General features: G+C 38.0%; 1 protein-coding gene across 1 annotated transcript in view; it reads left to right on the top strand.

Moving 5' to 3' along the window:
- The window catches only part of LOC107289548 (partitioning defective 3 homolog B), a 164,898-nt gene extending 153,508 nt beyond the window's left edge, over positions 1-11,390 (top strand). Inside the window, exon 6 of the mRNA XM_015818360.1 lies at positions 11,030-11,390. Coding sequence (XP_015673846.1) covers positions 11,030-11,390 — 361 coding nt within the window. The remainder of the gene's footprint in view (positions 1-11,029) is intronic.
- Positions 11,391-26,856: the final 15,466 nt, after the last annotated feature.

Here is a 26,856-nt window from a genome sequence, read left to right as displayed (position 1 = left end):
ATTATGTTGTATTAAACAATGTACAGCATATAGTAAAACATATGTTGTTAATTTAAGTAGCTAGTCATTACATTAAGCCTTAGCTCCTTTCACTTTTGAAAAGGTCACAAAATAGCAGCATGTTTTTCAATAAGTTATTTAATTCCGAAGAGGAATCTTGGAAAGGAGGCCAGCATTGCCCAAGATTGTCAGTATGTACAGAACAGCTGGACAGACAATAGTCACTTTCTCTTGTAGCTTATTCCAAAATCTATTGGACCATTCATGTAATTTGCTTTTTATTTTCAATGTACTTAATAGCCACCTAATAGCCTATTATCATGGCCAGCTCTAAAGCGTCCAGATTAAGCAAGGGAAGAGTTGTTAGACTTAAAGAAAAGACATTTCTATTTTGAATGTTCTGAGCTTCATTCATTCAAGTATTTATTGTATTTTTAGTGCATTGATTAATTTGCATCCAAACTAATATTTTTGAAGCAAAACACACTTTGTTCAATGGGATATAATTCCAAAGATACATGGAGAGCATTACAGCATATTTTTTGCTCATTTTGTTTTTGGAGTTCTTAACTGGTTCTATGTTCTATGTTCATTGGACAACCCAGTTCAATGTTATTTTTTACATTTCGTTTACATTTCATCTATACAGTACTCTGTACAGTACAGTAACAAATAGTCTAATACTTGTAATAATTTTTCTTTCCCTCATTTTTTTTATTTCTGAAACATCTCACATTTTCTACAAGTAAATTAAAAAACTTGCAACAGAGCCAGTTTGGTCTAGTGCAGGCATGTCAAACTCGCGACGTCACCTGACGTCACGTGATGTCTCGCAACTTTTTCCCCATTACCAGCAATGAGTGGGTGCGTTTTCGGCATGACGCATCTGGTCTAGTGGTTAAAGCAACTGATAGAAACCAGGAATATTATAAGTTATAGTCCTGCCTTAGGCATGAAAGCCAGCTGGGGGACTTTGGGCCAGTCAATTTCTATCAGCCCAACTCTGAGTTTGCCAACAACTCTGTTGTTGTTGTGGGGAAAATAGGAAGAAAGTTGGAAAACAAGCTAACTAAACTAGACATGGCAACAAAGACATTATTGAAAAAAACAAGCTTAAAAAATAATGGGAAGCTTTCTCTCTTCTGCACAGAAAATAATCTGACTGTGTACTGAAGTTTGCTACCACTGACTTTTCTAATTGAATAATTTCACTACTTAAAGCAATCAGGCTGAGTTATTTTGTTTGACAGCTGTTCATATCACAAGTTGTTAGTAGAGGTTCAGCTTCGCATTTCAAGGCTTCTAATCAGACATCAACCAAGAGTTCAGTGGAAGCAGTATTGCCAGCATCATTCATTGTATTTCTGTGGGTTAGACAGGAAAATAGTTTGAATCAGAGCAGCAACCCCCATTTCTCCTCCACTTTTTTACTCTCTAATGTCTGGATTGTGAGTGGAATTGGACCTAACTGTAGTAGCATAAAGGAGAAGATAAGCTAGTCCAACTTATCTTCTTCAATTTTCTTTAAACATGTTCTTATCCAAATTATGCTACCGGCATAGTGAAGGAACTTGTGTAGTTGTGTTTTTTTTTTAGATTGATACAAAGAAAAGTGGTGTGTGAAGCCTTTTATTTAGTTAGATTTGTTCTCCACTCAGCATCTTAAGTCACCAAATGATCTCTTCAGTAAAGCCTAAAGAAATCAGAACCCTGTAATATATAATGTTGCCTAGTAGCCTGCTAATCCTGCTTAGCAGCAGTGCTGCATGTGAGGTCTGGTAACTGGAAATCTGACACGTGAGGAATTCCAAACAGCCCCCTAGTGCACGGCATGTGCTGCAGGAGAGGCCGGGATGGAAAGAGTTTACATTAACTGATTTTTGTAGCCACACGTTGTTGATAAAGAATAGGAGGAGACAGCACCTTTAACAAGAGCAACTCATAAATAGTCTGTGTGTGGCATGTGCAAGGATAGGATGGCAGTTACTAAACATCTGCTTTGTACCATGAGGTGCAAGAGTCTTTCATGGACATCAGCCGTAACAAGCAGAATGTGTTTCCTTTTAGCATCTATGTTTTCCTTTAGCAGTTTGGGACCCTGACGTTTCTAAATGTGAAAAGCATGACCCTCTTCTCTAAATGTTATTTTAAAATTACTAAAACCAAGGACATTTGAGAAGAAGCCAGCCTATTCTGAAGATTTCCAAATTGATTTCAATAAACTGTAGCCAATAGGTTTGCCCCTAGATAAGTACAGTTGTGCACATATGCACAAACACACAGCCTTGTTTCTAAGCTAGTAAACTTTACACATATAGAAATGTTCCTATATGCAGGTCCAATTTCCTGACCGCAACTTGTGTTGGAAGATCCTTCTTTCAAATTTGCAACTTGGTTCCTTACTAACAAATGATCAGAAGCCTTACAAATGATCAGAAAGAGCCCTGGTGGTGCAGTGGTTAAAATGCAGTTTTGCAGGCTAACTCTGCTCACAATCTGGAGTTCGATCCAGACCAGTTCAAGGCTGACTCAGCCTTCCATCTTTCCGAGATCAGTAAAATGAGGACCCAGATTGTTTGGGGCAATATGCTGACATTGTAAACTGCTCAGAGAATGCTATAAAGCAATATGGGGTGGTGTATAAGTCTGAGTGCTATTGCTATTGCCATTACTACTGGTTATTCACTGTCCCACAAAAGGACTTTTCTCTACACTCTGAACTTATTGAGTAAATATAGTAAGCACTGAGGACATCAGAGATTTGTGCAATAGTTTATCTAAGATCCTTTGGGCTTGGGTTTTGGAAGAAACCATTTCTTGACTTTGTATTATGCTGCTGTTTGGCTACTTGTAATAGAGAAGAACTAAACTTGTTGGAACAACAGGATAAAGTCATTGAATACATTCCTTCCCATCCAAATTATAACGGCAGAGTTCTCTTTGAAAACACTTATTTATATCCAGACACCTGCAAGTTGTTTATGGAAGGTTAAGATCTTATGGAAGATTTCTGGCAGTGTAAGATCTGCCTCCCGCCCCCAACATTTCTCTACTTCCTAAGGCCCCCAAAGAGTAAGATTGGAATTGTTCCCTCATGTCCTTAGCATATGCCTCTTATGTAGCACTTTTGCAAAGTATATAATGAAGATCAGTGTTGATTCCAGTATTGGAATCAGCACTGGCAGAGTTTTGCACAGGAGTTCTCTGCAATCTGGTTCTCATTAAGGGTGTAAATCTGTTTCTGGGCTATGGGCAAGGCCTTGTATGATTCAGTCTTTCTCTACACTGAGAGTCAAGTTCTGCACCACTGGCCATTATTATCTCAGGTAAAAGAAATAAATACTGTGGGCCTAATTCTATGATTTGAAATAGTTTTGACATTAGATCAGAAGCTGTGAGATAGCACATATTTATATCAAGAGTAAACATTTCAGGTGAATAAAAGAATTCTGAACAATGTGACTATGGAATTAAAGATTTCAATATTGCATCAGAAATTCTAGATCACATCTCAGTCCAGTGATAAAAAAAAAAAAGGAAAGCATTTCAGTCAGATTAAGACACCTGCAATGTTGTGCCTGGTCAGAGTCTATTTTCTTTTTGGTTTACTAAAAACAAATGATAAAATAGGGCTTAACTGAACTATGAACGTCATTATTTCTGGAGCATCTGTAGTTTACAAAGTGTTCATAATCTTTGATGAGATTACCTCAGATTTCCCCTTTTAAAAATGGAGGCCTGAGCATAAGAGAATAATGCAATCCACACCATGATTCCATGATATGGCTTTGAACTAAGCCAACCCAACTTTTTCTGCTAGACTATACCAGCAGTAAACTGGGAATAACTTACATTATTTTTTAACTCATAAACCTGAATGTTCAGGTACAAATAGTTCTAGGTGTCCTTGTCACTTTTCTAGTGATTCTGTTTTATATGCTCTTGCTAGTTCTGATCTTGAACCTTTGGGGAAGTGACCCAGTTCAAATGATTGGTTTTAGTACAGTAATGAATATATAAAAAGCAAAACAAGCAAAACATTATTCTTGAATTCTGTAGCCTAAAATCATGCCTTATCATTTTAACTTGATTGCTTTTTAATGACTTTTAAGCATTTGAAATATTTGAGAAGATACAGTTAAGATGCACTTTCTGGAAGACTGGTTTGATATTCCTATTGCTCATATCCAGTACCATGCAAAGTCCATTTGTTTTGTTTTGTTTTCCTCTTTATTTTCAAGAACTTGAACAAGACCTAATTTTCTGAAAATTTGAATGGGCACACTTTTTTAGTTGGTCACATATTAACCTGAAAGAAGAAAAAGGCATTTCTTTACTGTTTCCTTTTTCCTCGTATTTACCTTTGACAAGAATACATTATTAGAGGAAGATGCTGTTAAAAGTGAGCAAATACGCAGGAGGCACAGATAATGAAAGCAAGTAGCTGGAAAGAGGCATTCAAGGAGATGAGGAGGGACACTCTACCCCTGCTCTCCTCTTGGGGTTGAGTATGTGTAAGAAAATATGTTGTTGAAAGTGAACAAAAGGGATGTGTATGTGTGTGTGTGTTATGTGTATCTGCGCACAAGTATATAATAAAAGCAAGAGGCTGAAAAGAGACAAGAAATGGGAGAAAGCCAGAGCTACTCTTTAAACAAAGGCAGGATGAGTTGATTAGCCTGGCCTCCTCTTGTGTTCCTCCAACTGTAGAAACTGAATTTTTTCAGTGGAAAATTTCCTGTATCAGTTGAGCTTCTCCACATAAATGAGGACTTTAGAAAACCAGGATCCTCAGCCCATGCAGAGTTTCCCCAGATAGAGGGTCTCTCTATTCAGATAGTTCCAGTGGTGGGATTCAAATATGTGAACAACCAGTTCTCTGTGTGGATGCCACTTCCAGAAGTCCATTCTGGGCCTAGGCAACAAAAAATTACCTACCGGTTCTGCCGAAGTGGTGCGAACTGGCTGAATCCCACCACTGGATAGTTCCCTTCTATTCATGGAAGGGAATGGAAGGTCTAAACATATGTACCTAGAAGAAAGAGCCAAAAACGTAAAGACATAAGACTATATTCACATTCATTTCTTTTTGCCTATTTGTTTTAGTACTTCAGGAGATCATATATCTGTGGAATTTCTGGTTGCATGTGTCCTTGTCGCGTGTACAAAGAATCATAGGTCTTATCCACTAGAAGCAAGGGAAAGTCCAGGAGCCTGAGCCACTAACAGAGTATCTTTGTCTTTACACTCTTGCAATAGTTGCTCAGTTTCAACAACTTCACCTACCACTATCATTGTATTGCTTCTGCATTGCCAGGTGATATAAGCAGCTGATCTAATTGACAAAATGATATAAACTGAAGACTACATTAGTTTTCCATTTGCTCTTTGGGGTTATTAAATTTCTCATATTCTTAACTCTTCTGTGACCTGTTGGAATTCCTACGGATAGGGGTTTTTTTTTCCTCGTTCTTTCCCTTATGGGGAATGTTCCTCACATGTTTTCTGAGTGGCTGGAGGTGCAGCAGACATTTTGGATGAATCCCATGGGTCACTGACTTTCTGCCTTCCCTGTTGATCTGAGAGACTTGTGTACCCTCCAAAGCATGGGTCACTGTGCAGGCATGAACCGAGCTTCTGAACTCTGGGGCCTGCAGGAGTCAACAAAAACAATAAGAGCCAAGAATAAAATTCATTAGGACCTCCTTGGAGAGAGCCATTTTTGCAAAGTGAAAAAGCAGTATTGTTTTTCCTTATGTTTGGAAAGGGGAAACTAAGACACACACATAAGTGAATTCTCAGTCTGTATGTGCATTATTGTTTTTCTAGGAAAAGTAGCAACAAGTAGGGCATTGTGTAAAGTTGAGTGAAGGTGAGTATAAACATAAAGTATAAACATATACCTCTTTAGCTATACACCTTTATCAGTCTCTCTCCTTACTTTTTCTTTATCAGAAAAATTAAATGCAAATAAAAATAAAATGTAATAAAAAGAAATCTCAATCTCTCACAGCCTTTGCTCTGGTTTCCATGCTAAGGTGACATTCCTTCTTTTTCCATGTCTTGATATTATCATGTGCACTTTCCTCAACACTTCCACACTACTGTCCACCATCAATAAGAAAAAAAAAGCACAACTTGAAGACAAATGACAACTACAGACTGCATACGTGAACAGAAGCCCATTTCAGCCTCAACGTGATTTTGTAACATTTTTGGAAACAGCAGCTTAGATTCTATATTCACAATTTTACACAAAAAGGAATTGTATTTCAATATAAACATATAATTTAGCATAGTTGTGGCTGTTGGGGGCTGCCTTGGCAAGATTTCAGAATCTTTAGGACTCTGGCAATAATTTTCATTATTTCTTCTAACAACCTTTTAAAAATTAATCTTCTAATTAGTACAAATATATATATAAGAGTTAGGGAGGATAGAATAAGGTTAATATCCTGAATAGTGCTTCATCTCTCCCCAAGAGTAAGAGAAATAACACTCTGCATGTTTATTTCAGAAACACCCTAATTAAAATCCATTTTCCCTTTTTCCATAGTCTGCACTCAAAACAGTCCATCAAAGTAACTTTTGTAAATCACCTTCTTAACACAACAAACTGTAGATTGGTGTTTTCCATTTCTTCTCCGGATTAGTCATAAGACTTCAATTAGGGCTGTTATGTGTATTTCTGTCTTATTTTTGTCTTGTTCTACAAATTATCTCTATGTTTTTAGATAAGCTAAAATTCCCCTAAAGTCATCATCTTCTACAAAAAGAAAAAAGGAAAAAAGGAAAGCAAAACAAAGAAAATGCTAACAACCTTGTCATTCCAACAAAATTAAGAGAACCCTATTTTCCTCAAATGAGCTACATTGCCACATTTATTGTTTCAGGCTGATCATTCTGGATATTCAGATTCTCAATACAATTTAGATCATGCCCTTTAAAAAAAAGGAGCACAAAGTCGATCCTGGGGATATTCCACCTAGTTTCAAACTATTTTGTTACTTAGGTAATTCCATCAAAAAAAATGAGGCAATATTTAATGCTTTATTCATATAGTTACAAGATCTCATAATCTTCCTTACCTGCTAAGACTCCAGGAGTATATGAAATTCCTCCAGCTTCCTGCACTAACCAGTCTAAGTTAAAACCATGATAATCTACTTTTGTTGCTCAGCACTTTTAAATGCCATGTTCTGGCATGCCAAAATAATAACTTTAAAAAAGAAGCAGCAAATTGCTGATCATTCGACTCTTATCTGAAATTGCACATTTCTGACCCTCATCTTATTTGTCTAGTGATTCGTGTCTGTGCTGTGCTCCAGACTCACCAAGCATTGTTTTACATGACATGAAACATAATGTGTGTTTTTTTTCTTCCTGCCGGACTCATTTAAGCCCATAGGATAAATCACCAAACACAAGCAACGGGCAAACATTATCTGCCTTGAAATGAACCTGCGTTCTCCCACTGGAATTGCTTAGTGCAAATGTTTCCTGTTTAAAGTGGAAAGAGAGAGAGGAAAAATTCCAGGCCTTGGACTTTCAGGGCTCCTGTACTCCCCAGAGATTCTTCACTTTAAAAACAGAACATTATAAAAGACAGGCCCTCCCTGTTTGCTGTGAGAGACTCCAGACCAAGTGCTGAAGGCCTGAAGCCACCCTCAGAGATGGTGAATGGACTACAAGCCAACATGTGTTGTGGGAGCTACTGCTGCCACCTGCACTACGCAACCACATTTCAAGACAGTTAATTCTCTTTCTATCCCCAATTTGGGATACTTTCTTTATGATTGAAAGTAGCATTAGACCATGAAGGGACTACAGGTAGTTCTTGTTGTTAAGCGAATTTTGTTCCATTTTACGACCTTTCTTGCCACAGTTGTTAAGTAAATCACTGCAGTTGTTAAGTTAGGAACACAGTTGTAAAGAGAATCTGGCTTCCCCATTGACTTTGCTTGTCAGAAGGTTACCAAAGGTTTTCACATGACCCTGGGAAACGCATAGTCCTCATAAATATGAGCCAGTTGCCAAGTGTCCATATGTCTATGGAGATGCTGCAGTGGTTGTAAGTGTGAAAAGTGTGAAAAATGGTCATAAGTCACTTTTTTCAGTGCCATTCTAACTTCAAATGGTCGTTAAACAAATGGTTTAAGTCAAAGACTATCTAGGGTTCTGTACATGTGCTCTTTCTTTCTTTCCTTTATTTATCACCCTGAATAAAGTTGTGAGTTAGCCAATAGCTTGCTTATTTATTGACTTGTTTGTTGGTCAAGATTAGGTCTCTCTGCCCTGGATGTGCTATGTCGCTATAGTTTGCCAAAATGCCTAGTTCACAGCAGCAACTAAACTGCAACTTTTGGACTAATTGCAGTTTCTGAGTAATTTCTGACTGCATTGATTGACTGGTGAATCATACTGCTGAGTTAAGATTGCTAACATCTGTTGAATTTTCTGAGCATATCATAATGTTACTGAAGTAATTTAAAAAGAAAAAAATTGTATAATGAATAAATAGTACAGAAAAGTCATTAAAAAGATTCTGGTCCAATATAATGCAAGCAGCCAACATCATAGGGACAATAGCACCATAGAAACGTCTGAGATAAGATTGCCAGCCTAGCATTGAAAAGACATGGATGACAAGCCTGGTCCCTTGGGAGCGCATTTCATGTGACAGTAATCTAAGCTGGAGTTAGCTAAGACATGACTGACAAGGTCCATCTTTATCAAGATGGCTGTGGCTGACAAAGCAAACACCCCCCCCCAAAGGAAATATGCATTCCACCTGCACATCTAGCAAGAAAGCCAGATCAAAGAACCATTTTAAGCTAATCCTGAACTGCCAACAGAGATTCAATATTTCTGCCACTTTTCTAGAAAGGAGAAGTAGAGCTCTCCTTTGAATGATTCTGTAGCTTTCAAAGCGCTAGATGACATGAACTAATAGGGTTTTTTTTCTCTCCAGATGGAACTCTAACAATGCATCAAGTATCAAGTAAAAGACCACAAATTGCTTAACATAAGTAACTAAATTCAAACTCCCTTCCTTCCTAGTTTAGGAAGAAACATAAAATTCTGGTTGTGTGTATGTGTGCATGTGTGCACGTGCACACGCATATATATAAAAGACAGTATGATGCATTGGTTAAAGTACTGCACTAGGAATGGGAAGACCCAAATTTTGGTCTCCTTTTAGGCATGGAAGAGATGGTGATTTGGGACAATTGGTGTCTCTCTGGGAAGTCTAAAATCCTTTGTCTATAGTTTATAATGTAAGGGAAGACACCTTCATCCCATAGCTGATTTAGGTGATTATCTGTCTTTCCGTCTGTCCATCCATCTATTTCATACTCACTTTGAATCTTTGCCTACCCATTACAGTTCCCTTGCCTCTTTTAGAAAAAAAAATCTGTAAGTATTATATTCCCATTATTGGTTAGGGTGGATCTGTCTTATGCTTTCTAAGCAACTCTGCTCCTAGGAGAAGCTCTCCCTGGCTATTCTCCAGTGCTTCACTTTTTTCTTTGGCAAGCTGGATCAAATGCATGAAACGTAATTGCACAAATTACATGAATTGCACAAATTTAGCAGAAGAATACAACATTTGAAACACTGTCTAAGTTCATGAAAGAGTGGAAAATATGACATGTCGGATCTGACAAAACTAGCACTAAGACATGAACTCTTTTGGTTTTTCAATGTTGCAGTCAGCAAGTCAATTCAAAGACAGCCAGAGTTCTTTCTATAACTGAAAAAAGCATTTCACTCTTCAGAGAACAGTTCCTAATAGTCAAACTTTCATCTTGTTGGAGTTGACATCTACAAACAACACTTCTTTATTCCACATATCATTTGTCCTGGCTTTAGGGAGAGAATACCTCTTTAATGTTAATCCAAATTTGGGACAGAAAACCTTTAGAATGGCCCCGTCATCAGCCATCCCCGGCAGTCCATGGTGTGAGTTTTCTAATGATCCAAATCTTGTCAAATATAAATTAATGCAAGCGACTTGAGAAGCATATACAAGATCATACATATGCCCACAGGTTACATGGTGCTGCACACCCAGAAAGAAAAATGTTAATGGTAGCTGGCTCACTAAACACAGATACTATGTCCTCATATCTTTAATATTTTTATGGGACTGCCAGGCTTTCTAATTGCGGGCCTTCAAGAGTTTTATGACTAGCATGTTTGATGTGACAACATGGGCAAATCAGCTTTGACGTGTGAATTGTACATGAGTGTTATGGTTTGCTGGGATACAGACCAAATTCATCAGTATATCTTCAGGCTAGACAAGACACAAACACACTTTATCGAGTAGAGTAGAGTAGAGTAGAGTAGAGTAGAGTAGAGTAGAGGCTGGAAGGGACCATGGAGGCCTTCAAGTCCAGCCTCCTGCTCAAGCAGGAGAACTTATACCATCTCAGACAAGTAACTGTCCAGTCTCTTCTTTAAAACTTCCAGTGAGGGAGCGCTCACGATTTCTGGAGGCAAGCTGTTCCACTAGTTAATTGTCCTCACTGTTAGGAAGTTTCTCCTTAATTCCAGGTTGCTTCTTTCTTTGATCAGTTTCCAACCATTGTTTCTTGTCCTGCCCTTTGGTGAATAACGTGACCCCCTCTTCTTTGTGGCAGCCCCTCAGATACTGGAATACTGCTATCATGTCACCCCTGTTTCTTCTTTTCTTTAGACTAGCCAAACCCAAGTCCTGCAGCTGTTCATCATATGTTTTAGACTTTACTTTCTTACAAAAAAAGAAAGTGCTTTCAGTACAGTTTTGCAAATAAGGTGAATAGCTCGAACGTATTGATGAAGAAGCTACAATATGTGGAGGCTGGACTTTTCCACTGGCTTTTTTTGTGTTTTATCAGTCCAGCGCTTTAGTTTTTATTCTGAGGGACTTTTGTTAATTAGTGGAAGTGACATTTCTTGCCCAAAACAATTGCTGCATTTTAGATGAAGCGATGCAAGACTTTTTACTGACAGCTTCTCACCCCCTTTCTATTTTTCTTCCTAGGCATGGATCTGTAGAACCAATGGAATATTTAACAGGACTACGGATAGCACACAAAGACAGAGATCTTCACTACCCTCCTGCAAGCCAACCTGCAATTCACCCCTCCAAAGGGAGCTACCTTCATCCACCAGATGGCCCAAGAGCAACAGAGTTATGGTATTCACCATATTTCCCACCACAGCCAGTAATTCAGCACAAAGGACCTCTCCGCCAAGATGTACCACCATCCCCACCACAAGGCCACAGAGCTCCACCTTATAATGAGGTGGGCAGAATAGGACACAGACAAAGCACTCCTGATCAGTACCAATGCAGGTACCAAGATCCAAGGCAGAAGGACTCGGTGACTGCAGCTGTATAAGTGAAAGCTGGACTGTTGTTGATATTTTATGATTGACTTCATCTTACAGTTAGTTCCTCTGAAGTCATTTCTGCACTCTCAACTTATAGCATCTTCTAGAGTCACTCACCCATTGTTCTGCCACATACCAGTAATAAAGACAAGCTTTATATTTCTTCAGTGCTGGCTGGGTGATGCTATGGAGATGCTATAAGTCATTCCAAAAAAAGTGCTCATTAACTCTGGCCAATCTGATCAGAATATGTACCCAACTTTATTGCAAACTTATACAAATGGTACATGACCTTTAAATATTGAAGAGTAAGAGGTTTTTGTTTTAAGTGTTTAAACATAGATGATGGTAGATAAAGACTCAGCAGTATTTATACGCACATCACAAAGTGCCACTCAGGGCTATTTGCACAAAAAAAACCAGCCAGCCAAGTGGTCTTGGGGGGAGGGGGAGAGAAAATGATTTTAGAAAAGGCATATAATTCACGCCACTGTGGGTACAATCAGTATATAGGTCCTTTACTAAGACTTCCTCTGAACTGAAGAATTGGAAATATTCTACAGTATTATTGAGATGTGTTCCTTTCAAAGTGTGACCTAGAACTTGTTATTGTCCCCATTTCTGAATCCTTTATGAATATTCTTTTCATCTGCTTAGAAGGATTCTTCAGGTCTGAAGACGTTTTTCTCCTCTTCTTCTCTCTGTTTTCTAATAACAAGAGCAGATGGACAAATTTAAAAGATGCCTAAGTAGAGCACCATACAGTGTTGCATTGTAAGGGTTTCTGGAAGGAAATACAAAAGGGCTCAGTATGTAACTTCCTACCTCTGATTTCATAACTATTAATTCATTTGTATGCCACTATATTGATGTATGTGGATGACTATATGTCTTTGTGTCTTGAGAGAGCTGATTCTCCATTGGAGAATGGAGCATATACTTAATAATTGTGTACTAGGATGGAATTATCAATTTGCGGTGATATTTTACTAGTATTTGTTTCCCTAGTCACAACTCCAAATCAAAAAGGTTGCAAGATAGCTGTGGAATATCATGTTTTTCATGGCCCTATCAGAAAACAAATTGTTGACCGTGTTTTCAAGCACTTGGGTAACTATTAGGCTGCTATTTGTTAATTTATTTGTTTAAGTCACCTGTGCAAAGCAGCCCCTCGGCTAATCCTAGAGGATTTAGCAGAGGAAAGATTTGTTAAATGCAAAACATTACAGTGCTCAGATTCTTGGGGGCATTGGAGAATTCTAGGTTAAAAAAGAAGGAAAAAGACATAATAATAGTATAGTTATCAAGTGAGTGATTGAGCATAATGTGGTTCCGCTGAGGTGAAATCATGGTAGGAATATCCAGGATGGAAGAAAGGGGCCAGGTGTCAAAAAATCAAAATGGCAGCTGCAATCAAAGCTGCCATTTTGATGGTTTTGACCCCCTCTCTCCATGGATACCCTGAATCATAGTGTAGTTGTGATGAATGTGTCTAGAGAAGAAAAGAAGAAGGGAAATGACAAACTTTGCACACTTCTGTAAAATGCAAAGATAGTTTAAGTTCTCACGATTTTTGTGGTTTGCCACTTAAGACTAATGAAACTTCTGAGACTTGCTTCTGTCTCTAAAAGCTTCTCTAAAAAGTCTCTAATAGCTTCAGCATGTTTTTTTTTATTCCAAACTCTGACTGGGGACTCATTTTAAGTCTATGTTACAGGCTTTTTCCTTCCAATTGAAAGATCTTGGGCTTGGCCACAGAAAAGAATTGAAAAATCCTTGGGTTTTATTTTGGTATGCAGCAAATTAACAAGATTCATTAGAGGTCATCTAATAATTATTATATGTTGCTCAGAGGGGTCATCAAGGAGGCAGAGCCATTTATCATTTAGCCTTTCTGAAATGGCTTCATTCTACCAGGTACCCTCAAGAGATTTGGCTTATAGAGAATTCATTATGTACACAAATTTATATTACTATATTTTAGAGAGTCAGTTTCTTTAGTGACCCTGAAAGAGTCAGCGGCTTGGTGTGAATGCAACCCTGACTTCTTATGCATTCATATTCAGAAAATATGAGGTACTATAGTGCATTTTATATCAAAGTTGAAGGTCATAGTGTTTCTCCAAAACTACCTGTTAAATATATCAGAACATGGGGCTAAGTGGGAAGCCTCCAGTGATGAGAAATAGCAAGTATGTTCATTTTAATAGGGGAATGTCACCAAGAAGTTATTTTTTTTCATGCACACACACCTGTGTGTTGGATTTCCCCCCCCTAAAATACAGAGTTTTATGGCCATTCAAAGGCCAATTATCTATTTGCAGTGGATGAATTTAATTTCAACTGGCCTTGAATGATTAATCAAGAATTAATTGCAAAGAATTGCAAGACTACATTGATCCTTCCCTGGAAAAATCTATTTATATAAATGAACAAATCTTGTTCATGCCATTTTAAGCAAACAGTTAATTCTCCCTATCCACCTCTATGTAATCACATCTGAAATTGATGACTTACTTTTGTTAAGCCAACATTTTCAGAAATCCATACTGAGTTGAACTATTTACAGGGAAGATGGAAAAATTGCATATTGTGAACACCAGTATATAGTGACTTTGCACATACATGTGATTCAGGCAGACAGTTTCATTTTATATCAGATTTTATTTTTCTGGATAATTTGTCATTCCACAATAGATGGACTTCCTTGATGTATTTAGCATATTATACATATTAAAATATTTCTACTTTTCACCTTTGTGAATCATGTTAAGCATTTAGCATATTTATAGCTTATGTGCAACAAGAGAACACATCCAAACTCAACTCTTCTCTGTTTGGAACTACCAGTGCTTCATTTTTATAATCTCCTTGGTTTTAAAGAGGCCTCAACAAAATCCACAACTGATGTTGGTTGTCTGGTTTAATTTATGAGTAAAGATTCCTGCGCTGAATTCAGTTTAGTTTTCCTTAAATGTTGTGCACAGCACAGACGTGGAAATCTATTTAAGTAGGAGTATTCAAGAACTCTAGATTTTGGAGTAGCCATTCCAAAGTTGAAACAGATACTCTTCCTTCTTCAAGGATTGGGCCTGTGCTTCTGACTGATTCAAGTCTACAGCCTTCAAATTCTGTTTAAAAAAAAATCCATATTCTTAAATGAACAAAAATTTGCCAAAAATGCAGTAGATGCAGACAATCAGAAGTGTAAATGAAACTATTTTAATGTGCTTTGATTTTTTTTAATGACTATAACTGATAATGCATAGGGCTCCTTGGGTAATAACAATAAACGTTGATGATAGTGGCTTTCTCAAGCCTAATCACAACTAAGAATAGCCTTGAAAGAGAACTTCCACCTTATAAATCAATGCCGCTAACTCTCCCCTTTACAAAGATAACTGACAGCATTTCAGGAACAAACAAGGGTAAAATCCAAATTGGATGAAAAGAGTCTGCCTAGCTTATTTATGGTTTTGAGGCTGGTGCTCAATTGTTCCTGTTCAGCTGCAACTCCCATCTGAAACTCCCGTAGACTGCAATGGCCCAGTTTGGTAGAGCAAGTCAGGCAGGTCAAAAGTAGATTTTCCGGGCTGTTAATCTTAACCAGTAGCTTATTAAACAGTATCTCTCTTTTAGATCAGTAAGGGAATTTATTCCCTGTTACAAAATAATAGATGCAGCACAACACTATAGAGGTGTTTTGTGCAGGTACAAGAAAAATGAAAATTCTTGGCTTGAGTGTGAGGAAAAGTGCAAAATACCATCCTCCTGAGTCCAGAAAGCCAGGATTCTGACTTGGGAAAAAGAGGTGGATGTGTTAATTGATTTCAAGAGGTACATGTTCATCAGAGAAAGGTCGCTTCTCTGAAAGAACATGACGGAAACTTTATCAGCACCATATTGCAAAAAAAAATGTGTAGCAGACACTTACATCACAAGGTGCTATAGCTGATGGATGACAATATACCACTTGCAAAAACATAATAAAAACTAACATCCGCCATTAAGAAAATAGCTGCTCTTTTTCCCTTTGCAGACATATGTTTGGGCAGCCATATAAATGATCTAAATAAATAAATAAATAAAAATATTATTGACCAGCAAAAATCCATTTATAGTCTGATATACTTTGCGTTCATTTGCTTTGAAAACATGCCAGTCCAGCAGGAACCATTTGTAAAGGGGCTTTGTGATGGCTTTTGGATGTTTTGAAGGTATTCCTCTGAATGCCTGAAACTTTTCTAGAAAAATTGTGAAGAGATTCACAATGTGACCGTGGATGCCTTTCTAGGTAGAAGACCAAATGAAACCTTCTTCTATGCCCTTGTTTCAATCTCACTTTTCTGGAAAAAGGAAGAGGATGCGGGAGAAATTGTCTAATAAGGCAGGAAAGCAGTCCCAGATTTTACACAGATGCCTTGGCTCATTTTCTATGCTTCCTGATAAGAAGAATTACAAAGCCTGAGGCGTGTATTGCAATAGTTTTAATCTGCAGCTACTCAACACTGTATCTAATTTGAGCCATTTCCAGCTTAACTAAAAAAAGGCTAAGGAATGTGCTCCTTATTGGTGCTTTCTTTAAAAGCTGGCTAAAGTATGATTCTACAAACTTTGTTCTGAACAGCTGATATACCGAGGAGGGAAACATTCAACTGATAATCATATAGTACGGATGAAAGGCTGCTAACAGTGGGCAACCAAACCTGAATATTGAGCAAGCTTATCAGGCACACAAGATTGATCAGAATCCTCTAAAATAACTAGAAATATCACTGTACTGTCTATCAAATTATTGGTGACATTTTTAAAAAGCCTGAATTGGATGTGTAACTCTGACCACCTATAGAATCCCAAAAGAAGGAACTAGCTCTGATCACTCGAATGAAAACGGTGGCTGGGCAATATAAAAGTTTTAGGAAAGGCCCCTTCTCCAAATGTATCCCGAAACTCCTTATCTCAGCTAAAGTCCAGAGCCAGAAACAGTTTCGCATCCTGCCTAGCTATGCCTAGGGCGAAAAACATTCTTTTGTGTATTATTCCTAGTGAGAAATGTTCTGTAAGTTCACTTATCCCTTAGGGGAACCCATGCCTTCCCAGATCAGGCCCTTGTTCAGAAAACCTGGGAAGATGATTTGTGCACATGATGCTGCTTGTTTTGACCCTCAGCATACAAGCCATCCATTTCAGATTTATTTTGGGTGCAATTCTACAGGCATCAGTGGTTGAGCTATCATGGGAATTGCTCTGGTTTGCACACTGTGTGACCTTTCTTTTATATTTAGATTTTTTAAAAGAACAAATCTATATTTGTGTGTAAAAAGTTTGGGGGAAATTATTGGGGGGAGAGAGAAATTTGAGAGATCATTAATTTGAATGTAACAAGATTAAATTTGAACTGTTTTGCTTTGTTTTATATAGAGAGATACAGGATGCCATATAGATTTTGGACAGTTTTATTTTGCATTAAAATAAAGCTTTGAGAAGAAATGCCTTTTGTGATTTTTTTTTTTTAATTGTTTTTCTTCTGCCATAGTCAGACCTCAGCAGAAACTGTCAAAGAGAAACTTGGCTGATGATGCAGGCAGTCGTGAACGGAATGGGACAACTCACTGCAACCAACTCTGTGTGGCCATCTTGCCACAGGATAACTCACTGCAGACAATTCCACGCAGGTAACTCAATGCGATAAATGTTATCTGCCATTGACAAAAATGGGAATAATGTTAAAAAAAAAAGTGGCGGATAATATTTATTGCATTGAACTATCCTGCGTGGAATTGTCCACGGCAATTGTCCTGCAACAAGTTGGCTGTGGCGAGATGGCCACGGCGAGTTATACTAGACCCACTGTGAATGATAGGCTTCCTTCTCATGTAGGCTGCAGGCTACATCCAGTTGAAGCCTGGTTCTTAGAACTCCCTTTCTGACACCTTACCTTCAATGGTGAAAAAAGTAAGGTTCCACATTTAGGCAGGAAAAGCCAAATGCACAGCTGTAGTATAGGGGGTACCTGGCTCAATAGTAGTAACTGTGAGAGGGATCTCAGAGTCCTAGTGGACAATCACTTAAATATGAGCCAGCAGTGTGCTGCAGCTGCCAAAAAAGCCAACACAGTTCTAAGCTGCATTAACAGAGGGATAGAATCAAGATTATGTGAAGTGTTAATACCACTTTATAACGCCTTGGTAAGGCCACACTTGGAATACTGCATCTAGTTTTGGTCACTACGATATAAAAAGGATGTTGAGACTCTAGAAAGAGTACAGAGAAGAGCAACAAAGATGATTAGGGGACTGGAGGCTAAAACATATAAAGAATGGTTGCTGGAATTGGGTATGTCTAGTTTAATGAAGACAAGGACGAGGGGTGAAATGATAGCAGTGTTCCAATATCTCAGGAGTTGCCACAAAGAAGAGGGAGTCAGGCTGTTCTCCAAAGCACCTGAAGGCGGGACAAGAAGCAACGGATGGAAACTAATCAAAGAGAGAAGCAACCTAGAACTAAGGAGAAATTTCTTGACAGTTAGAACAATTAATCAGTGGAACAACCTGCCTCCAGAAGTTGTGAATGCTCCAACACTGGAAGTTTTTAAGAAGAGATTGGACAACCATTTGTCTGAAATGGTATAGGGCCGTGGTGGCGAACCTATGGCATGCGTGCCACAGGTGGCATGTAGAGCCATCTTTGTGGGCACGCGCAGCGTTGCCTCAGTCCTAAGCCTTCAGCTGGGTTTTATAAAACCTTTTTGCTTTAGGCCTCTGCCGCCGTGTGCAAAAAAACCATGTTCAATCAATCAATCAATTTCAACTTCTTGCGGAAAAAAAATCTCACAGTTGGAATTGATTGATTGAACTTTTTAGTCCCACCCAGTCTGCCGTTACCACTGCACCACGCCCACCCAATGGGCCATGCCCACCCAAATGGCCACACCCACCCAATGGGCCACACCCACCCGGCATCTGACGATGCATAAGTGGGTTTTGGGTTGCAGTTTGGGCACTCGGTCTCTAAAAGGTTCGCCATAACTGGTATAGGGTTTCCTGCCTGAGCAGGTAGTTGGACTAGAAGACCTCTAAAGTCCCTTCCAACTTTATCATTATTATTATTATTATTATTATTATTATTATTATTACTACTACTACTACTACTACTACTATTATTACTACTATTATTATTGTCATCATCATCATCATCATCTCATATTTAAAAGAACTCTAGCAAATGCAACAAATGCTAAGTACACATATTTAGTAGTAAAAGCACCTGAAGGGACTGAGGTTTCCCATCTGCTCCCTGATCCCTTTTACTAGAAGCAGGCCTGCTTGTTACTATAAACAAATGTGATTTTTTTAAAAAGAAATTAAAAGAAAATAGATTCCTATGTAGCAACTAGTAAAGACCCTGATGCACTGTGACCAAAACAATTCTTTCTCTAATACACAGAGTGAACCGATAGCAAAATCTCAGATTGGTTCATGAGAATATTTTCCAGCCTCTCAAGGATGTGACTGTATTCATTAGGACATATTTCTGGATTTAAGAAAAAACAAGACAGACAGACATAGATCTATTTATTTATTTATTTAAAATATTTCAATACCACTTCCCGTAAAAAGAAATCTCAAAACAATTTTCAAAGTGTGATATTTGACAGGGCAGATTCAGTTAATTTTTAGCAGATAATAACACTCTATGCAAATGGGAATTTTGATCAGGAGTTCTGCGAAAAATGTTACTTTTCTAAATTAATCCATATAAATAAAATACTTTAGTTTCCTTCTTCCTGCTAAAAGTTGTAGTCCAAAACTTTAATCCCTCTACTACTCTGGAATTGAGCAATAAGTTTATATGGATTGTGGAAGGAAAGGTGTTTTTTTTTTCCTGTGTCACTATACAAATCTATGAAATAAGAGTAGGCTGCAATTGGTAGGAAGTGAACAGAATATATTTTAGAGATAAAACTCAGTTGATTAAATTCTTGGCCATTTTGAGGCCTGGGAGAAGGTAGAATATAATCCAGCTCTTCTGTTAAAATATGATATACAGGTAGTCCTTGACTTACAACAGTTCACTTAGTGACCGTTCAAAGTTACAATGGCACTGAAAAAAGTGACTTATGACCATTTTTTACACATACGACAGTTGCAGCATCTCCGTGGTCACGTGATTTATATTTAGATGCTTGACAAGTGACTCACATTTATGATGGATGTAGTGTCCAAGGATCATGTGATCATCTTTTGCAACCTTCTGGCAAGCAAAGTCAATGGGGAAACCCGATTCACTTAACAGTCCAGTTACTAATTTAACAATTGCAGTGATTCACTTAACAAATGTAAGAAAATGCAAGAAAAAATGCAAGAAAAAAAATGTAAAATGGGGCGAAACTCACTTTAAAATTTCTCACTTAGCAACATAAATTTTGGGCTCTATTGTGGTCGTAAGTTGAGGACTACCTGTACAGCCTTTCTCACAACTCATCCCACCATACCCCACCCCAAACAGGTCATAAAACACGTCTGGTCCTGTGATGACCCACTTTTATAAAGTGTAACATGTTTTACTAAGTATGGTCATGAATATGTGCAATGTATTATGGAAGTAACTTTCAGGGTTTCATTTGCAAGAAGCAGGACTTCATATATGTCTCATCCTAGCAGAATTAAGTCTTGAAGCTGTCTCAGCAGGGATATTAAGATATGCATACCATCTAAAGAAAAACTTGAATGAGGAACCCACTATTTTAGGCTGAGGCAGAAAGATGAAAGGAATAGCTCCATGGTACTTTATTTGACACAAAGATCTGAAAACAGTCTCTGTGCCATGGTATCAAACAGAAGAACGGCCAGGATGCATCTGCACCTCATCTCTGCCTCCAGAGCTCCCTTGATGTGTGCTGAGACGGTTCTGTCTTCCCCTCAAGCAGTATGTGGGCAGGGGAACTGAGATGCCTTTGATGATGGACAACCTGCTCCCTCCCCACTTCAATAGATCAAAACCAATGCTGGTCTGGCCTGGCTGGAAAGTTAAATGGAAGGAGGGAACAGATAAAGTTGCCATATGTGAAAACACGATGTGAGGAGGATAGCCTGACATGCTGTACAATCACCTATCAGGAGAGTTTGAAGATTTTATTCAAATCCACTTTCCCACTTATTGTTAGATGTTCCTGAATCTGAGGATTTGTATGCTTGCTTCTTCTCCCCCGATCAAGTTTCTGAATCTATTAACTTAATTTGATAATCTCTCAGAAATCTCACTCAAATCAATTAGGAGATTCAAAGTGATGATTTCAAACAATACAAGTTAAACTGATAGTTCAAATATATTCTGACTTGACTATCTTCTATTTGAATGTAAGGTCCTCCTACAATACATTTACAGTTAATGCATACAACACAAAGATAAAGACGCATGTTCTACTCATTGCTGTTCGTAGGATGCTATTTTTAGGCACTTTGTTCACATAGAAGGTTTTCTTTCATTTTCTGATGGCAAATGCTACATCTACCCTTCTAAATCAGCTCAATTTCGTTTTGGTCACCCTCACCCTTCTATGGAGGGTCTGTTATGAGAATATGTCACATGAAACCCTGAGGAGGCTCTCTTGGAGCTGACTTGAAGAAGATAGGCCTCATCATCTATCATTGTCCTTTGACTGACTGGTTAATGCGTTATCAGTAGTAACCAATCTCCCGAGAGCTGGAAATCTCAAGTACTTTTAAAGACAATCAGAAGTTGAAGAGGGAAAAAGAGGATTTTATTATGTGATAATATAATAACATTGAATATTCACAGTTCCAATTGCAGACCTTTTATCTTTTCAGATTTCTATTTTATTTAAAGAATGCTTGCTTTACAGGAAGAAGCAGCTAAGACACTGCCAGGCAAGGTGAAGAGAATCTACGAATGTAAAACCCTCAGTGCAACAGATCCAAAGCTTTGGTACAAGTAGTCATCAGCTTATGACCACAATTGGGACTGGAACTTTCCATTGCGAAGAAATGTGCCAAATTTTACAATCTTTTTTTTCCCCTAGTTGTTAAGTGAATCTGGCTTCCTCTGTTGACTTGCTTGTTGGAAGCCCCCTGGGAAGGTCCCAAATGGCAGTTGAGTGATTCCAAGATACTGCAATTGTCATAAATGCTGCTGGTTGCCAAGTATCCTCATTTTGATCATGTGACTGCAGGGACACTGCAACAGTCATAAGTATGAGGACTGGTTTTTTTCCCGCGGTTTTGTAACTTTGAACAATTGTTAAACAAAGTTGAGGACCACCTGTAAAAATATAGTCCAGGCAATTAGGGCAAAGCGCTTCACCCACTCGTTGCTGATAGACTCCTCCACACTGACTTTCCAGAGGTGGTCCTTCAAGGTTGCATCCTTGTCTATCCTATAGCATTTGTGTGTGCCCTGATGACTGCCTGGACAAATCCCTGCAGTTTTCCAGAAGTGGTTTGCCATTACCTGCTTCCTCCCATTCTAGGAGGTCTGCCACACCACATTTCATATAATCCCTCCCACTTTGCCAGCAGCTGTCAGGTTGTTTATTCAAATGGGAAAATTGGGACTCCCATTTTGCTAATAGCCCCTCTCCCCCAAAGAATTTGAACTCACAGTCTGGGAATCCCTGAGACAGACATATAAGTGCAGGGACACCAAAAATCCATCTGCTTTTCATCAACCCTTTCAAACTTGGAACTGGCATTGGGCTGGTACAGCATGTAGTTTATAGGCAAGCAACCCGATGCCTTCTGGATTTGGGGCCTACTTCCTGATTACTGAGTACACTGACAGAAACTGAAATCCTAAACTTTAGGAGTACACCAGACTGTCTACTGCATCCAGGAGATTTTAAGGAATAAGGCAAAGGACAGAATAACTCTCTCATTCTGGCTACAAAGGGTGGTTGGATTGGTAAACTGAACTGTTCATCACAATAGATAAGAAAATAATGTTATCTGCTAAAAAAAAATCAGGTACAATAATTTCCTTTTGCCTCCCAGCATTTCTGCCTTCCTTTGACCTAATGGGAGGACCAGCCTTATTATTAATTGGCGGTATACCACATTAAAACTCTGGGAAGATGGCATTTACACACTGAAGAGACACTTTTTGCAACTGCTCCTATCAAGTTAAGGTCTGAAGCTTGGCCCCTTATATCAGAGTTTCTAGGGACGTGGCAGTCTTGAAGAAAAGTTGCTACTCATGCTCCCTCAGTAAATTCTGTGTCTGAAAGAAAGTACATTTCTTAAGGCATCTCTGCAGTGAAATATAATTACAAAATCAGACATTTGGTGTGGATTCTATATATAAAACCATGCCCTTTGCCTCCAACATACAATGACTAAAACACAATATCAAGAAGCAATGAACATTCAATATTTCATATTTAAAATATGTTTTGTGAGGGAAAACAATGGGGCATAGAAATGAAGCTGAGAGGCTCTCAAAGGATAATGCCAGCTTCTGAAAGATGTTAGCAGCATTGTCATCCAGGTTTCAAGGCAGGTTTTTAATTTTCTCTTATGAAATATAGCACTGAGGTGAATGCTGCCATGAAAATTCATTAGAAGGTGTGGAAAAAAATTAAGTTGCAGTGAAATCTTTTCAGGGTGTTTTTTTTCTCGGCAAACTTCTTGTACTTGTTTGTGAGAAGGATGGCTTGATATTCTTGCTAAATCTCACCTATGTCAGATAATAAAGCATTCTAATTATGAAGTTAGAGCTTCCTTTTCCACAGAGAAGCACTTGAGAAAATGTAGCATTTGCTATAAACAGAAGCTTGAAAATGTGGCTTTCATTGTTTTTTAACGTTCTCACAGCACATTTGTCACTTTGAATCCAAATTGTTAGTTTACTCAAGATGGAGTAGGGTGAGAAGCAAGTGAGAACCATGGCTACCAGTGTGTCCTATTTAGCAAGGAATACAAGTTCTTCTATAGTGAGAAAGTGGTGTAATTTGCCTGAATTATGGTCTGCTGTAAGATCTATTTTGGAATCTTTGCCATCCACCCAGAGCACCATCACCTATTTGTTAAGGGAAGTTCCTCACCATCACATCACGTAAGAGAAACAATGGTCTAGGTTGCTCTGCAAAAATGCTGCCTGTTGGGATTTTGAATAGTAATGGAAGAAGTTACTTTGCATTGCATTATGATGTAGCTGGCTTAATACAATAACAGTCATGATTTATTAAATGTATACACTGTCTAATTCCTAGCAGCTCCCGTTGTATGTCATTATATAACATTTTCGTTTCAATCTGGATACAAAAAGCACAATTGAAAATATGATGAAATCTTGAAGGGGAGAGAGAAAAAACAGTGCTAGAGTGAATTTATATCCAAATAATGAGAAGCAACAATTATGTCATTCCCATAAGATCTAAAAACATATATTCTTTGTTTGGTTGTGGACTGCCATTGGATACAGGGAGCCTAACAATGATAATAAATTCGAATAATTCAGTGGCAGATATCTCCATGGGATTTCAGTGACAGGAACCAGCTTAATTTCGGAAGTTCAACATGGATTTTTGAAGTAAGGGATACTCATCCAGATAGAAAAAAACCTGGAGTCTAAAAATAAAAATGGATCTTCTTACTTATGGCAGGGATAATAGTGCAAGTACTTCTGACCTTTGGAATGCTTTGAACTTATTATATAGCAGTGGGGTTGTTCATAATATTGCAATTTGTTACACCTGAATTACAACTCAGATTTAGAGCCGTTTTGGTCTGGTTGGGACAAATAGGAGGCAAAGGGCTGCAGAGCAGTCTATCCTACTGCTACCTTTCATATACTGTATGCCATTTAGCTAACTACTTCCCTAATTCTGGTAAACTGACAAGAAATTAGGGGAGGTGTAGTTCAACATACCTAAAAACATTATGGCTGCAAAACCTAATGGAATCTACGTGTGGCCCTCAGATACTGATTCTCAATTTTAAAAATGGCATATTCCTTAACAATTCCTTCACTATCCACTGCAATAAAAATGAAACAAATTATCATAAAGCATTAAAGCTTCATTTCCAGGCCCAACACAAAGTAGTCATAGAGATGTAAAACTCAGGACAATGAAATCATTTCCATCAGCAACTTTCCCTTTTATCTCTGGATTTTTTTCTAGCTCACAGTCTTGAAATGAGGGAGGGACATGCTCTCATTGGCAGATTATAAATTCATTCCCAATGTGAATCCCGTGTCTTTTATCTGTGATTACTTTCAATGGACTTAAGCAGTGAAAAGTTATCAGGGGCCAAAAAAAAGGCTGAATAAATTGATGGAGAAATAGAGGAAGTAGGGACATTCAGGTGCCAAGTTCAGCACAGTTGTGAAATTTGCTTGGAGGCAACTTCTATCTCACAGCAAGTTCTTCTATAGTGAGAAAGTGGTGTAATTTGCCTGAATTATGGTCTGCTGTAAGATCTATTTTGGAATCTTTGCCATCCACCCAGAGCACCATTACCCACTTATTAAGGCAAGTTCCTCATCATCACATAAGAGAAACAATAATCTACGTTGCTCTGCAAAAATGCTGCCTGTTGGGATTTCGGATAGAAATGGAAGAAGTTACTTTGCAGACCAAACAGACCAAAAGGAGAGGATGAGAACGGGTGTGATTTGAGACAACCCCCCCCCCCCATCCTCTGCTTTGAGTTCATTGTGATAATCCCACATGGATTTTAGAGGTAATGAAAATGGCTGCAGCAAACATGAAATTGCCAATATGTGGTTAAGAGTATCAAACCTGCCAGTAGCCTAGAACAAGTCAAACATGTACCTGAAACTTGAGAAGTTTCATAGTCTTTTCTAGTAAGTAAACTAAGTCCCGTTTTAGGCACAACACAACCTATGGTGAGTCTCCTAACTACCCAAAATGTTATTGTAAGAAAAAAGATTGTATGACTCCAGGTGTGTTCCTTCTTATGAATTTTTGGCATACCCACATATGTCTCCTCATTTTCATTTTTTTGAGATTTGGTTTTTCCTACTGAAGTCTGAAACAGCAAGGAGAGAAACACTTGTCTGAATTAGCAGTTTGCAATTAATGTAGGCATGTATAAGATAAGAGCATTTGAGGGGTCCTTGGTGCTCTCTGAGCTTGGTTGTCTGCTTGCAGATGTTTCATTACTCAAATTAGGTAACATCATCAGTGTTACCAAGGACCCCTTATTTCAACTTTGAGCTACAAATATTCTCCTTTATTGATAAGAGAGTTTGGCTATTCAAGTTCCAAACGTTGGGTAGGAGAATGGCCTTCCTTTGTACAGGATAATGCATGCACACATTCTTACATTTGTTCATTTTAGATTTATTCTTATAGTAATTATAGTGATTCAAGCTTTAGCATATATGAGGAACAAATGTATGGGTTTAAAAGTGTTTCCACATTTATGCCATCCTCAGTTTAGATGGCAAGATCATAGATTTTGAGACTTGAGTGAAAGGAGAACCTGTTCCTAATAAATTACTAAGGTTATTGGACTTCTATATCACTATTACCACCATCAACAAGCTCTCAGATTTCCTCATGATGTCCTTGACACATTCAGGAGATCTGTGAAACCTCTACAATATACTTCAGACTGGATGGAGGCTGTCAGGTTGGGGAAAGTTGAAGAAAAGGTGAAGAAAAACCTATCAAAGATGATAAAATAATATTATCCTATATTGGTAATATTTACATTTTAATTAAACAAAATGAAGTACACAAGTAGTTTTTAGCAGGAATCACTCAAGGAAAATTGTTGTCAACTTTGGCATTTCATAGGAATATATGGATGTTCTTCAATGTCAGAGGTTTTGTGAAAGATGTATTCTGCATAGGATATTGGCATGGAAATACGGGTTAAAATTAAGGCTTGAAATTTACCAGCAATTGTTATCATGCTATAAGAAAATGAGAAATTCCTTCACAAAATCATGAAAGTAAAACATGTGCTCATCATTATGACCAAGAAAATAAGCATCAATACATGGAAAGGACAATCTGGATATGACTGAAGAAACAAAGTGTGTTTTTTTAATGGCTTTAAGAAACTTTCCATCCTTTTCCAACAACTATCTGACATGTTGGAAATGCAAACATAAGTCAGGTACTTATTACTATGTTTGGTGGACATGTGCCAAAGCAAAGAATTGTTGGGAAAAAAATACAGGCCTGGCTAGAAAAGATGTTGGAAGAATGCGTACATTTTAAACCTGAATTTTTTTTATTAGGTATAATGCCAGAAAAGACTGGTAAACAAAGCATATATTTGATTCTGCATGTTACAACAGCGGCAAGAATTATATTTGCGCAGTATTGGAAAAATGAAGAAATACCATCAGATGAAGAAATAATTAAAAAAATAGTAGAATGTGCAGAGATGGATAGACTGACTCTGAGGCTGAAAGAAAAAGAAGAAACGGAATATTATCAAACTTGGGACTTATTTTGTCAATGGCTAGAGGAAAGAATAA

The sequence above is a fragment of the Protobothrops mucrosquamatus genome, unplaced genomic scaffold (genome assembly GCF_001527695.2).
Source record: "Protobothrops mucrosquamatus isolate PMUCROS unplaced genomic scaffold, P.Mucros_1.0 scaffold_9, whole genome shotgun sequence".
Lineage (NCBI taxonomy): Eukaryota > Metazoa > Chordata > Lepidosauria > Squamata > Viperidae > Protobothrops > Protobothrops mucrosquamatus.
Note: the sequence above shows the minus strand (reverse complement) of the source record. Positions and strands in the feature narration are given on the sequence as shown.